Source organism: Trachemys scripta, chromosome 4, assembly GCF_013100865.1.
Source record: "Trachemys scripta elegans isolate TJP31775 chromosome 4, CAS_Tse_1.0, whole genome shotgun sequence".
In the NCBI taxonomy this organism is placed as follows: domain Eukaryota; kingdom Metazoa; phylum Chordata; order Testudines; family Emydidae; genus Trachemys; species Trachemys scripta.
The window spans coordinates 105,684,123-105,699,363 of record NC_048301.1 but is presented as its reverse complement, the minus strand read 5'-3'; the positions used below and the strand labels follow the sequence as shown (position 1 = coordinate 105,699,363).

The 15,241-nt window shown below is 42.1% G+C and overlaps 1 protein-coding gene across 3 annotated transcripts in view; it reads right to left on the bottom strand.

Moving 5' to 3' along the window:
* TRPM5 (transient receptor potential cation channel subfamily M member 5) overlaps window positions 1-15,241 on the bottom strand; it is an 84,711-nt gene that overhangs the window by 55,761 nt on the left and 13,709 nt on the right. For 2 of the 3 annotated variants that reach the window (XM_034770262.1, XM_034770263.1), the window contains exon 1: window positions 432-489. Coding sequence is in view for 1 of the 3 variants with exons in the window: in XM_034770264.1 (XP_034626155.1) it covers window positions 432-502 (71 nt within the window). In the remaining 2 variants the exon portion in view is untranslated. Of the gene's footprint in view, window positions 1-431; window positions 503-15,241 lie in introns of those variants that run through there. The other variant, XM_034770264.1, reaches the window with a different exon arrangement.

Here is a 15,241-nt window from a genome sequence, read left to right as displayed (position 1 = left end):
TGCTTTTGGCCACTTTTCAAACTTTCTCCCTCATCTGTATGTTATCTGTTTAGATGATGAGATTTTTGGAGCATGGGCCTTGTCTTCATGCCCGTCTGTCAAGCTCCTAGCACTCTGTTGGCTCTAGACAAATAACAAATAATCTCCGTAACTGATTGCCAGACAAATAATGGTAACATTCAGGCTATATAATGAATTAACAGGAAAGAGTTGTGGATGGGGGAGGCATATGAGAAGAACTATGTCTGACCACATGCATCTGGATTTCTTTCAAGTGTGGAAGTGTCTGGATCTGAGAGTTTTGATTCAGGTCCATCACTACCTGTGAAGTTATAAAAGTCCCATTGTAGACTAATTACATTTACCTCAAATAATGGGATTTCAGATTCACTCCCTTTCTTAGATCATCATCATATTACAACCAAACTCACGTTTTATTTGTTAAGTCCACTTTATCATTGGAGATGCTGCTCTCTCTTCCAATAGCTTCCAGAATAGTGTCCTCAAAAAGAATACATTTGGTTTAGAATACTCTGTAATTTGCTTTTAGCAATTATCCTTTTACAATGGAATTTATTCACTGAACAAAAGGTTCTGATGAGAATACAGGTTTGAACTAATGTGAATTTAAGGCCCCGTTCACTATGGCCCCGGGCAGTAATTGATACCTGTGCAAAGTACTACCAAATCAGAAAGGGTAATGTGTAACATTGATTTTGCACTGGTGTAAATGACTGCACAGGGTATTGGTAGATTGGGCCCAACAAATTTTATATAAAAGAGGAAGTAAAACTTGATTATGAGAAATGCTGTTATTAAAAGTTCACCTACAACCCTTTACCCACGGACAAATTTTTACTAGTGTCCATAGTAGATGCAGTCCAGGAAGTAAGGCAGGATATAGCCCCAAGGCTAGATGGCAATCTGTTAATCAAAAGTATCTCATAGAATATCAGGGTTGGAAGGGACCTCAGGAGGTCATCTTGTCCAACCCCCTGCTCAAAGCAGGACCAATCCCCAACTAAATCATTCCAGCCAGGGCTTTGTCAAGCCTGACCTTAAAAACCTCCTAAGGAAGGAGATTCCACCACCTCCCTAGGCAATCCATTCCAGTGCTTCACCACCCTCCTAGTGAAAAAGTTTTTCCTAAACAATCCCAGTTCCCTCAGCCTCTCCTCATAACTCATTTGCTCCAGCTCCCTAATAATTTTTGTTGCCCTCCGCTGGACTCTTTCCAATTTTTCCACATCCTTCTTGTAGTGTGGGGCCCAAAACTGGACACAGTACTCCAGATGAGGCCTCACCAATGTCGAATAGAGGGGAATGATCACGTCCCTCGATCTGCTGGCAATGCCCCTACTTATATAGCCCAAAATGCCGTTAGCCCTCTTGGCAACAAGGGTACACTGTTGACTCATATCCAGCTTCTCATCCACTGTAACCCCTAGGTCCTTTGCTGCAGAACTGCTGCCTAGCCATTTGGTCCCTAGTCTGTAGCAGTGCATGGAATTCTTCCATCCTAAATGCAGGACTCTGCACTTGTCTTTCTTGAACCTCATCAGATTTCTTTTGGCACAATCCTCTAATTTGTCTAGGTCCGTCTGTATCCTATCCCTACCCTCCAGCGTATCTACCACTCCTCCCAGTTTAGTGGCATCTGCAAACTTGCTGAGGGTGCAGTCCACCCCATCCTCCAGATCATTAATGAAGATATTGAACAAACCCGGCCCCAGGACCGATCCTTGGGTTACTCCGCTTGATATCAGCTGCCAACTAGACATGGACCCATTGATCACTACCCATTGAGCCCGACAATCTAGCTTTCTATCCACCTTATAGTCCATTCATCCAGCCCATACTTCTTTAACTTGCTGGCAAGAATATTGTGGGAGACTGTATCAAAAGCTTTGCTAAAGTCAATGAATAACATGTCCACTGCTTTCCCCTTATCCACAGAGCCAGTTATCTCATCATAGAAGGCAATTAGGTTAGTCAGGCATGACTTGCCCTTGGTGAATTCATGCTGACTCTTCCTGATCACTTCCCTCTCCTCTAAGTGCTTCAGAATTGATTCCTTGAGGTTCCTGCTCCATGGTTTTTCCAGGGACTGAGGTGAGGCTGACTGGCCTGTAGTTTCCCGGATCCTCCTCCTTCCCTTTTTTTTAAAGATGGGCACTAGCCTTTTTCCAGTCATCTGGGACCTCCCCTGATTGCCATGAGTTTTCAAAGATAATGGCCAATGGCTCTGCAATCACATCTGCCAACTCCTTAACACCCTCGGATGCAGCGCATCCAGCCCCATGGACTTGTGCTCATCCATTTTTTTTTTCTCCACAGAGGGCTGGTCCCATGCTGTGTTGCCCAGTGCAGTAGTCTGGGAGCTGACCTTGTTCGTGAAGACAGAGGCAAAAAAAGCATTGAGTACATTTCTTTTTTTTTTTTCCCCACATCCTCTGACACTAGTTTGCCTCTTTTATTCAGTAAGGGGCCCATGCTTTCCTTGACTTTCCTCTTGTTATTAACATACCTGAAGAAACCCTTCTTGTTACTCTTAACATCTCTTGCTGTACTTTGTTTTATCTGTTATATTTTATGGCGGTGTAGTAAGACTCCTGCTTGGGCTCATCTTGAAAGTTTGACTCTGAATTCAAACTTGACCAAAGTTTGGGGATATTTCAATGTGGAGGGTTGGTTTGGACCTTAGAGATGGGCCTGCATCACAAATTTCAGGTCTGGAACCAGCTCCAAATTTATCCAAAGTCTGGGCATGTTCTAGCCAGATTTTGTTTTCAGGACAAAGATGCTCAGATGGTGAGAGGTATACTTTCTGGGTATCCATTGATTAACTCTATTAACAACTTCAGGTTATATACAGAAGTTTTTGTCTGGCATTTGGATAGTTATTTTTACAGATACAATCCCCTAGACTGACACTAATTCTGTGACCCTACATCTGACCTGCTCTTCTGGAGACTAGATAGGCAACAGTGGGGCAATAATAAAGCACCTTCATGCAATGATCAAGACGTGGGGGCTTCAATCACTGGCCTGGTTTGTGATAATACTGGATCCAATGTTAGTAATAAACAGTACAGCTGCCCAGCAGATAGGGTTGTGATCCAGGAAGGCATGCCTGCATTATACAAAGCAGGAAAGCTGGTTCTGACAGCAGAGTGGCAAAACATCAACCCTGAAATTGGGCACAATTCAAGATGGCATCCATGCAAGCACCTCCTACAGTCATATATATAGAGTGGGCAATCGGATTAGATGAGACATTGAGCTATTCTGGTATGGAATTTCTTAGTTTCCTGTGCATCTTGTCCAGGTGATATTACAGATAATTCCAACAGATGGCACTGCATTTCTTAGTAAGAACTGACTCTAATTCCAGTGTTTACTTATTCCCCTTGTATCTATTCTCTAATCACCCAGAAATAAATAGTCAATTGGACTCTTAATATGGTTGTACTTAAATGCTGATTCTGTTGCGTGTCTGGCATAGCACTGTAACAAGCAGTAACTGATGAAACTAGTAAATGTTGCTTTTGTATTTAATGCTTTTTGGAGGGGACATTCATAGATTCTAAGGCCAGAAAGGACCATTGTGATCATCTAGACAGATCTCCTATGTAACAGAGGCCATAGAACTTTGACGTTGTAAGGGGTGCTCTCTGCATTCAGCAAAAACATGAAAACAAACTCCATGAAAATAGCGTGACTCGTTTGCCATAAAGATCATATCCAAACGATTTGCAGATATTGCCTTCAAATGCAAATACCAAACACTGGTTTTGTGCCACTACTGTTTTGCATTTGTTGTTCCAGGCAGCTATGGAATGGAATCCTTGTGATTCACAATACAACACAAACAGCCAGATCACTTGCCTCCATTTTCAAAATGGAGATGGGCTTACACTGAAATACCTCCCAGAAGCTAAAGGTTTTCTTCACCTTCCCTAAAGTTTTCTAAACTAGTACAGATTATCTTTATTTTAATGCTTCTGCTATCATGGTCAGCTATCACTGTGCTGAGCTAGAACACAACATTGTTCTTTTAAGGGCCTGCTTTTTATTTGAAACTATGTACTGCAATGGGACTGTAGCAGGTATTCAACATAGAGCAGCACATGAGTTGCATTTTCCCCTAGGTATTTAATATGCTAGGCAGCAATGAAGAGGATAAACAAAAATAAATTCTATTATTTCCTCCTGGATTGGTCAGTGTTTGTTCTTTACAAAACAAACCTTGCATTGACAATGTATTGACTAATGATCTATTACAATTAATTGTAATTTCATTGGGCTCCTCTTGTTCTTGGATCTTCTTGAAATGCTCCCCTTTGAAGTCAGTGGAAAGACTCTCATTGGTTTCAATAGGCATTGGATCCAGCCCTAAAACTGCACTGGACTCCAAGTGCATCATGTTGGGCCAGATCTTCACATGGTATAAGTCAGCATATTCGATAGAAGTCAGCTGAGCTCTGTTGATTTACATCAATTGAGGATGTGGTCCATTATTTGATTGTAAGCAGAACTGATTGGAAAAACCTGGGGGGAAATAGGTTGCCTTTTTCCCCCTCTAACATTTTAATGAAAATTTCATTGTAAAATCAAACTTTCAGAAAATTTCAATGAGTTCTAATTCTGAGCGTTTCCACTCTCCGTGAGGCCAACAGATGCCCAAACCTAAACAAAAATAACTGATTTTAAAAGGTGAGCAGTGGAGGGGGGGGAAGGGGAAAGTGAAATGAGACTTTCCCACCAACGTGTGTGTGTGTGTGTGTGTGTGTGTGTGTATGTGTGTTTAAAACCAGCCAACCCAAACACAATGTATTTGACAGTCTTACTTTAGGTATGGATCAGGTCTAGATAAATAAATCTTTTTATAACTTTACTATCTATATAAAAGATAGGTGGTATTAATATTAGTGGGTCAAATCCTGACCTGGATGCTTACATTGTCTTTAATTTCCAATGTCCATGGAAAGAATGTGACTGACTATACTGTAACCGAAACACAGTAACCCAGAAAACTATTTCAAACTAGCCTAGCAAGTTAATACTATTTAAAAATAGAATACAATTGTCAGTGCCACCTACACATAAATCAACATCATTTATACCTAGTGATGGCCTAAGTCTGAATGATTCACTGTGTGATCCAGTCTCATGAGTCACTATCTCTGTGAAGTAGTCTTTTAAAGGCATGCTGTCAGGACTGGGCCATTATAAAATTGGGGCCTGTAATACCATGGCCTAATACTATAGCACCATTTGTTACCACCCAGACTGCCAGTCCTGAACTAAGACTAACCTGTGTTGGGGGCTTCCACGTTGTGACTGGTCCCTACCACAGCTGACACTGAAGCTCAGACAGGACCCAAATTAGATCTGTCTTGGTCCAAGCAAACTGTTGGCCGGAACCATGTTTCTGAATGGCACCAATGGCTGGTGTAGACAAGGCCCAGCCATGTTATGGAATAATTTACAATGTCATGTGATACCAGAAGTACTACCAGCACACCCAGCATACCTGAGCTATAGCACACTTTTAGGTGTCATTATAATGTATTTGTGTGTAGGTAGGGCCAGATTGTTATATAATGGTATATACAATCATATAATAGTTTAAGCCAGCTGGATTTACTGGTAGAACCCAGGCTGTCACAGGATTGTGTAAGCCATTTCCTAATATGGGTTAAGACGGTGCCCATTTACGCCCTGATTCAGCACAGCACTTATGTATATGCTTGTTGAACTAAGGCCTAAATCCAGGTGGAAAGGGGTCCCATTCCCACACGGAAAAGGGGTAGGAAGTGGGGAGGATTCAAGTGCACTTTCCACTCCTATTCTAGAATCATAGAAATGTAAGGATGGAAGACATCTCAAGAGGTCATCCAGTCCATTGTCCTGTGCTGAGGCAGGATTAAGTATATCTAGACCATCCCTAATAGGTATTTGTATAACCTGTTCTTAAAAACCTCCAAGGACAAAGATGATATAACCTTCCTAGGTAACATGTTCCAGTGCTTAACTATCCTTATAATTAGAAGCCTAATATCCAACCTAAAACTCCATTGCTTCATACTAAACTGATTATTTCCTGTCATACCTTAGGTGGACATGGAAAACAACTGATCACCTTTTACATGCTTGAAGACTATTACCATGCCCCCTCCAGTCATCTTCTCTCTAAACTAAATACGCCCAATTCCTTCCACCTTTCCTCAGAGCCCATGTTTTCTAAACCTCTTATTTTTGTTGCTCTTCTCTGGACTCTTCTCAATTTGTTAACATCTTTCTTGAAGTGTGGTGTCCAAAACTGGACAGAGTACTCTAGCTGAGGCCTCACCAGTTCTGAGTAGAGTGGAACAATTAGCTCCCATGTCTTACGTGTGACATTCATGTTAACGCATCCCAGGATGACATTTGCCGCCTTGGCAACAGCATCACACTGACTCACCATTCAGTTTGTGAGCCGCTATAACCCCCAGATCATTTTCAGCAGGACTACTGCCTGGCCTGTTGTTCCCCATTTTGTATATGTCCACTTCCTGCAGAAGGTGCTCCACGCAAGGTGAGGTGGGGAGTCAGCATCCTTCCCCTGCTGGCATCATTGGGATTCCCTAGGCATCAGACTGCAATAGCTTTCCCAGAGAGCCCACTTCATACTGGGGATCCTCCTCTGAAGAGGGCCCTAGGAGTAGGCCCTAGATAGAACAGCTCCATTGGAGCCATAGGGAGCTGGCAGTTGGGGAGGGGTGTGGATCCTGGGACTCCAGAGCTGGTGCAGAGGCTTGGGCCTGAATGTAGATGGTTCTGACCTCCTGCAAATCCGGTGGGATTTGGGGGTCAATCCAGGTTCATTCTGTAAAGGGAATGCCCTGCCCCCTCAAAGGAACAATGTGTGTGTGGGAATCTATAATGGAGATGCCGACAAAGATTCCTTTTTGTAGGTTTTACTACAGGAGTGAATGACGTAGCCCATGGTTGGGTTACTTCCATGGTGGGATTTGAGCATGTGTTGGAGTCATTTGAGCATGAACCATTTTTACACATGGTCCTAGGTAACTTTGGGCTTGTCTACATGAACATGTAGTTCGCAGTAAATTAGCATATGAATCTACCCCACACTAGCCTGCCTCAGACCAACTCTCTGTGTAGAACCTGCTGACGAGCACTAACCATTTTTTAGTGCATATTGATCTTATCCTGTTTTAAACTGGGGGTAGATCAAAGTGCAGTAAAGAATGGTCAGGGCTCTCCAGCAGGGGCCACATGGACAACTATTGCTGCTAGATTTACACCCAAGCTTACCACACACTAAATGTTCATGGAAACAAATCTTTAGTTTGAACTTTAATGAAGATGGAGTCAGCCAGGCAACTAGTCTCAACAAGGCCTGCAGATGTCACCTGGAGAGCTGTATCCTTTTTATTATACAGTCTTTGCCCTTTGTGTTTATTAGCAGCCCACAAGGGAATTGTCTGGAGTTGTTTGACTGAAAGAGTGGGACTGTGTTGGTCATTAGTTCATAGTGTCTAATTGTAGCATTAACTCCTCCTATATACCAGTGCACTGAGTGAGAGCGTAGGATACTGCTCTCACCTACATCCCCACTCTGACTCAGTAACTATTAGATTCCCCGCCCTTCTCAGAAGCAGAATTAATTGGGCATGTAAGCGCGTACAAATACCTTAGACTCAATCCTGTTGCACTGAAGTTAATGGAAGTTTTGCCATGACTTCAATGACAGCAGGAACTATCCCATCAGTTTTATTTGGCTCATAGTTTCATTAGATCATAGCTTTTAATTAACAGCTTTCCAGACAATGAAGAGGGATAGATAAGTAAGCCATGTCCCCATTGGTTTAGGTCAGGGTTCGGCAGCCTTTCAGAAGTGGTGTGCCAAATCTTCATTTATTCACTCTAATTTAAGGTTTCACGTGCCAGTAATATATTTTAATGTTTTTAGAAGGTCTCTTTCTATAGGTCTATCATATATAACTAAACTATTGTTGTATGCAAAGTAAATAAGGTTTTTAAAATGTTTAAGAAGCTTCTTTTAAAATTAAATTAAAATGCAGAGCCCCCCAGACCGGTGGCCAGGACCTGGGCAGTGTGAGTGCCACTGAAAATCAGTTCACATGCTGCCTTCGGCATGCGTGCCATAAGTTGCCTACCCCTGGTTTAGGTTTTGGCAGCAAGGCCAGCCAACCCTGACCATTTACTTTTGTTCAGAAAGTATTTTGTGTGGTAGGATATTGCCTGCAATATACTAGAGGTGGCTCCCCTAAACCTCATTTTGGTTGATGAACCAGAAGAATGGATAGTTCCTATGGTCTTGTCTGAACTATACACATTTTCTAAACCTTGCTCAGACTGGTGCAGCTTCTGTAGACAAAGCTCCTATGGCTGCAGCTCTTTTTAATAGTATTTCACTGAAATCTGCTCAGAGCAGTGATAACGTGCCAATAGATGGGGGTGGATGAAACTTTGTTGAGACATGGAGAGTAGAGCTACAACAGGCATTCTGCAGAAGGGGAATGCCTGAAAAATTCAGAGCAATTTGGACTGACTTTTTAGAAGACTATGATTAATGTAGACTCTGAAGATAGATATGCACTTCCCCTCCCATCACTTCATCCTAACCCTCTTTCCTTACTTTGTGTATTATGATGAATCTGGTATGTTGGTACCTTTGTTGTATTTGGAAAAATTAATAAATTATAAATATGAAAAAGTGTAGCTATTCTAGTCCGCTCCTCTGCGCCATCTAAAAATCCAATTTAAACCCTGTTCTAATTATACAATAAATGTATGCAACAGTTGCTGAGCTCAGCTGACATAACTGCAGCCCTATAGATCTGGATTCAAAGCCTAGCTAAAAAGGCTATGGTTTAAACTGGCAATGACTGTGAAATGCATTCTCTAACTAGGGAACCTCATGAGTTGACAAAGACAGTGCCAGAAAATATACCAAGCCCAGAAATCTTCTGATGGCAAACATCAACTGAAGCAAGGGACTTAAAACAAAACTACATGAAGTGGCTGAGCAATAAAGTAGCAAATTCAGAAACCATGGTTAACATTTTCAAGCATGCCTAAGTGATTTGGAGTCACTACATATCTTTGAAATTTTTAACTTGTATTGTTAATTGAAATTATTCAGTCTCCATTATAGGAAGACTGATATTATGGGACTTATGTAAAAGATATCTGTAGTGTTTGTATATGTGTAGATAATTAATATAGAGAGCACCCAAAAAAATGGGGTGGGGCGGGGGAGGGGAAGATCACCAGGAAATAACCCAAGAACAGATAAAGATATAGAAGCTGAGAGGCTTGTTAATGAACCAAACAAGGTTTTTAATTTTTTGCTACAGAACATGTTGCATGATATTTTTGCTTCCTTTTTGTAGGTAAATTTTGAGGTTTAAGGCCAGATCCAGCACTCACTAAAGTCTTCGTGCTGATCTCAGGGAGCTTTGGATTGGATCCTTAAGCTGGTTGACAACATCCCTTTAAAAGTTCCCTTCCTTTTGAACAAACTAGCATGCAAAATGCTAATGCAAATACATATACTTTTCCTTTTCATTTCCAACATCATCAGCTGAAAGTAGTAAACAAAACCTGTGGATATTTGAATATTGTAATTTTAGTGAGTCGACAAACATTTGCGTGTGGATTTTAACCAGCTTGTTTCACATGTGAATCAATGCTGGGGAAAAAGTTGGAAAGAGAAAATGAAAAGAAGAAAGGGCAGGGTAGTAAAAAATGGAAGAAGAAGAGGAGGAGGTAGGAGGAAGAGAATGACAGACAGGCAGAGCCAAACCATAACATTGTTGGTAAAGTGAAGCCATTTGTCATGCTGGGGTGTGGGAGGAGAAGTGTTACATTTGCTATAGTATACTGTGGGAACTTTTTATTTAACCCCTTTCAATGGTGAGTTCTTCAACTCCACATAGGATCACCAGTATGGGGTGGGAGTGGGGTTCGATATCATACAAAATCTTACCAGAAAAATTTAGTTGAAGTTGACTTGTATATGAACACTGTCATATGGACAGAATATTGGAGGAAGGGCCATAAGCTAAATAAAACCAACAATTCAGAGTTAGGAAAGGCCTGAAGTAGGCTGCTGTGGCTATGCTCAGATCTGCCTTTTGTTGTTAATCTATTAGACATTTATACTTCCAGAACTTAAGAGTAGAATTTTCAAAAGTTCCCAGCATTGGTCTTACTCTGTTCCAATTGAAAACAACTATTGACTTAAATGGAAACAGACTTAGGCCAAGGCAAAGGAATTTAGAAAAGCCCCACCCTAAAAGCGATGCTAAATCCATCTTTAAAAATTACCTTGTTTCACATTTAAAATGGATAAAATAATTTTGCCTAAATTTTTTTACTCCCACAAAATCTTTTATGTATAGGTCTCATCAGGGCAATTATCACAAAAACCATTCCCTTTGCCTCTACTGTTAGACTGATTTTTTTTTTTCCACAACTGCCCTTATTTTATAACATAAACTTGTTTACTAAACTAAGCAAATTTTACGTGCAGTTCAAAGAGGAAGTATATGCAAAAGTGAGCATCGCTTTTGCATAAAGCAGACACACTGTGGGCTTTAAAATGCCAAACCTCCGGAAAATAATCTGTTTTGTTTCTAAAATAAAGCAAAACTGAAGAAACATTGATCTGGTTTTATGCACTCCTTGATATTGAAATATTTTATTATGCAGGCATGGTAATGACTCCATAATTCGTTTTATGTTAAGCTGTTGCCTTTGAGACTTTAAAGCCTCACTGTAGCTCAGACCGCTAGCACAAGTTGGAAGAGGATGTCTGAGTTTTTCTGAAGGTTGGACCTGAGTATATGAAGCTCCCATTGACTTCAGTTGGCACTGTGTGCACTCAGCCCCTTTAAAAGTCAGAGCCATTGACTGCACTAAAAAGTGTTCCTGGAATAATTATATAAACATCCCAAAGTCCTTCTTTTCTAAAATTTGGGCTGGTGAGTCTCACCTTTGTCTAGATCTTATTTGCAAATAAACAACCATCTGTGCAAGCCTTAAACTCTGAGACACACCTGTCCGTCACAGGTGCACTACAATGAAGTTTGCACTGTTCTACATGTAATATTTTTCTAACTTCGCCCATGAGCACAGCAAGTAGTTCTTCTAACGGCAGCTGCCAGCACACCTACACTCAGTTACTGCTGTTCTCTGGCACTCTTCTCAGCCTCCTTGATTCACCAGGTGGGCTGAGCACACAAACAGGTGAACCAGGGAAGAACATTGGGAACCGTGGGGTCTGGGAGTAAGAGCCTGTAGCCAGCATAAAGATGAATGATCAGTTTTGGGGGTACAGATGATTGCTTAAATATTTGGGGAACAGAGGGAGAGAACTGGTCTGAGAATCACCTTTTACCTCTAGTCACAACATCCATCTTAAATACCACTATTATTAATGGTACCCTGGAATTGGGGAACATGTTTCTACTCCACTCTTACAGTGCTGGTCTACTGATCATTCTTTCGTGTGTCGGATCAGGACTTCTCCAGAGCAGACTAGAGACAGAGGAAGACATGCAAGGACTCACCAAATTCCTCTAACACCATACTGCAAGTTGACCTCATACTGTACCCATGTCCACCCAACACACTGTCCAATTCACCAGTGCACCCATATCCTGACTAACGCTATCGTCAGAATGCAGGTTCTGTGGTAGTGTGACTTAGAGGAACTGGGTAAGGTGATGTGTGAGAGTGAAGGAATGTTACAGAAGTTTCCCCTAATTTGACATTTCTTTGCTTTAAAGGCAGGGACAGCTCCAGGCACCAGCGCACCAAGCGCGTGCCTGGGGCGGCAAGCCGTGGGGGGCAGCCTGCCAGTCGCTGTGGGGATGGCAGTCAGGGAGCCTTCAGCGGCATGCCTGCGGGAGGTCCGCCGGTCCCGCGGATTCAGCTGCAATTCGGCGGCGGGTACACCGAAGCCGCAGAACTGGCAGATCACCCGCAGGCATACCGCCGAATCCGTGTTACCAGCGGACCTCCTGCAGGCGCGCCGCTAAAAGCCGCCTGACTGCTGTGCTTGGGGCAGCAAAATACATAGAGCCGCCCCTGTTTAAAGGGCTAGCCACACAGCAACCTTTAACTGGGTTTTATTGAGGGTGGGATTTTTTGGGTGTGAGGGAGGAAAGCACCTATTTAGAATCTGTCATCCCTTAAGGCCTGATCCAAAACCCACTGAAGTGTTTTACAAACTGGGCTAGAATCACTCCCATCTGCAATGGGTGAAAACCAGCTGCATGCAACAGAAGATTTCGCCCCTGGTGAGAGGTAGGCAAGGATATTTTTTTTTATTATTATTTTTTTTTTATTATTCATACAATTCAGGGGTTCCACGGAGGGGTGTGTGTGCTTAAATGTATGGCTGGGCTGAGGTAGAGGCTGCCAGTAGGGACTGCCCAGATGATACACTTGAAGCAGCATGTTTCCTGGGTAGCCTGGCTATCTTCCCTCTACAGCCCAAGTTGCCCACTTTCTGGGGTGTGCTAGCTTGCTCCTGGCCTGCCCACAGAGATGATGTGGTGGACACCTTGTGCCATGGTGACCAATTATGGGGAGCACTTTTTATTAGGGGGAATGCACAGGTCTAGTTTCCATGGGTGAAACCTGGCAGAAAATTGATTATATAATCCACACACCCACCTTTAGGAAAGAAATGTATCCATTTCTTGGGTGGAGTGTGGGAGATATTTGCTTTGGGAATATTTGTACGATTGTAGCTACACAGCTGCAATGCCCACTGTAGATGTGCTGCACCAGTGCAAGCCCCATATTGCATTGCAACAATACTGGGGAGTTGCAGTGGTGCAATAGTGGTACAAATATTCCCAGTACAGACAAGCTGTTAGGCAGGCAAGCAGTACATAATACTTCTTGTCATTTTTCTACAATGTGCTTTTTTTTTTTTTTTGGCCAAGGATACAGCTTTAGATCCCTGCTGCTACAAGTAGTTCTGTGGAGTCTTAATGTTCATGCAGAAAAAATGGAAACTGTGCATTAGTCTAATCCCGAATACACCCACGCGTCCTCACTTGGTGCCAATCACCAAAGCTCCATTGAATTCCATGGAGATATGCCAATTTACACTAGCTGAGGAGAATCTGGCCCAGTAAAGCTTGGCATGATCTCTGAACTCTTTCAAGTAGCAAAACCCATCAATTGTTTTCTGCCTTTTGAAGATGGCAGTAACTTAATACTAGCATTATCCTTTGTCTCATGCATCCGACAAAGTAGGTATTCACCCACGAAAGCTCATGCTCCAATATGTCTGTTAGTCTATAAGATGCCACAGGATTCTTTGCTGCTTTTGGAGGAAAGAAAGGTTAAGTTGACCCTGCTGCCACTTGAACTTCTGATTTCAGGGGGTCAAAATATTTCAACTAAGCCATCTCCTCTGTGGCAGTGGTTTGGCATTGTGCAGGCAGGGAGATGAGAGAGTAGGGACGCTGGTAGAGATTCAGTTTTAATGAAATATGCTTGATTATGCAGTCAGAAAGCGGAGAAATATTCACCCTCACAACAGACAATCTGTTTGTGGAGAATGAGAGGGATAGCTGCTGTTATTTTTTATGAATAGTACATGTACCTCAGTTTACGAGCTTGACATTTTCTGTCTGACTGCTGGAAGGTGGAATTAAAAGGGGCGGTTAAGAAGTAAGCCGGAAATGAACAATGGTCAGAGATGAGACCTCCCTAGGTAAACAATTTCAAGCGAGCTAGGGGAAGAATGGCTGTACTATTAATTGAGAAGTTGTTCTTTCCAGGCACCAGACAAAAGTTACACAGCCATTTTGCCAAGACCATAGTCAAGAGATCAAAAAGATTGTCAGCAGTTAAAAGCAACTCTGAGAGAAAGGAAGAAGGGAGTTGCCATCAGCTACTGGAGGTGAGACACTGACAGACTCAGAGAGGCAGAGAATACAGCAGGGCAGTCAGATTGAAGCAGAGGCCATATGGGATGTGTCCAAGGCAGTTAAGTTTGCCTAAAGTTTGAGAGAAGTAATAAGGTATAGGCAAGACCCAGGCATGGAACTTTTGTGGTTTTTAACCCTTTTCTATGCTTGACATATACCTCTGAATGTATAGACAGTACCTTTGTTTAGAAGGAGCTGTTCTGAGACCCTTTGATCAGCTGTTGATCACATGCACCCAGAGAGAAGTTACTTGCAGGTGCCCGATTCATTTGGGTCTGTCATGTTAATGTGGTTGGAATTGGGGAGGCTGACATTCCAGGATCCTTTCTAAGAGTGATAGAACCATGGGGGACCCAGGGATGAAGGTAGCAAAACCTATCACCTGAGCAATGCACTCATAAGGGATTGTAAAGGGGTATAAGGCACTGCTTGCCCTATAACCATGACAGCATAGTGGGAATAAAGGATGTAAATTGTTATTTGTCCCTTAACTTCAGCAATTTACATAGCTGATAACCTGCCCCCCTTTCTTGAAAAATATTCAGATAAGAAAAAGTGACTTTTATGAATTATGTAATGCAAAATCTAGAACAGTGTGAAAAGTCATGCTTCACCCATCACAAAATTTTTGTGAAGCTTATCACTTAATAATTTTTGCAAAACATTCTTGGGTCCTGGAATGTTAGCAATGGAAGGGCAAAGTTAGAATAGAGCTGTAGAAATGCAAAGTTTTATTATTACTGGTATATTAATTATTACTGATACATTGTATGTTCCATCTATATTTATTTTTGATTTCAGTGTACATAAAATTAAAAATATACCTAACCTAAAATGCTGACTATTATCAAATATGAAATTGCCATGCAAGTCTATCACTTCTTAATTTCCATGATTTCAGGAGCATTTAAAAGTACAGTAAACAGCCACAGTGTATAGTCTAGAAAATTTTTGTTTGGATTCGTCGGATTCTCTCTGCAATAGTGGGATTTTCTCCTGGCCAGGTAACCTGGCTTTAGAGGTGTGTTGTATCACTGTCAGCACAAAGCAGCTGCATCACAGCACAGAATCTGGGTCCTGGGTCCAAATCGAAACTCTGGATGGGGCCCTGGAGAAGAGGTGGGCCCCATCCAGAGTTTCGATTTGTCCCATTACAAAGATAAATTTGGAGATGTTCAGATCCCGGATTTTGATTTTGACCCACGTCTAATATAGAGTTCACGTATGCAGTGGGGAGTGCAATAGTAGACTTC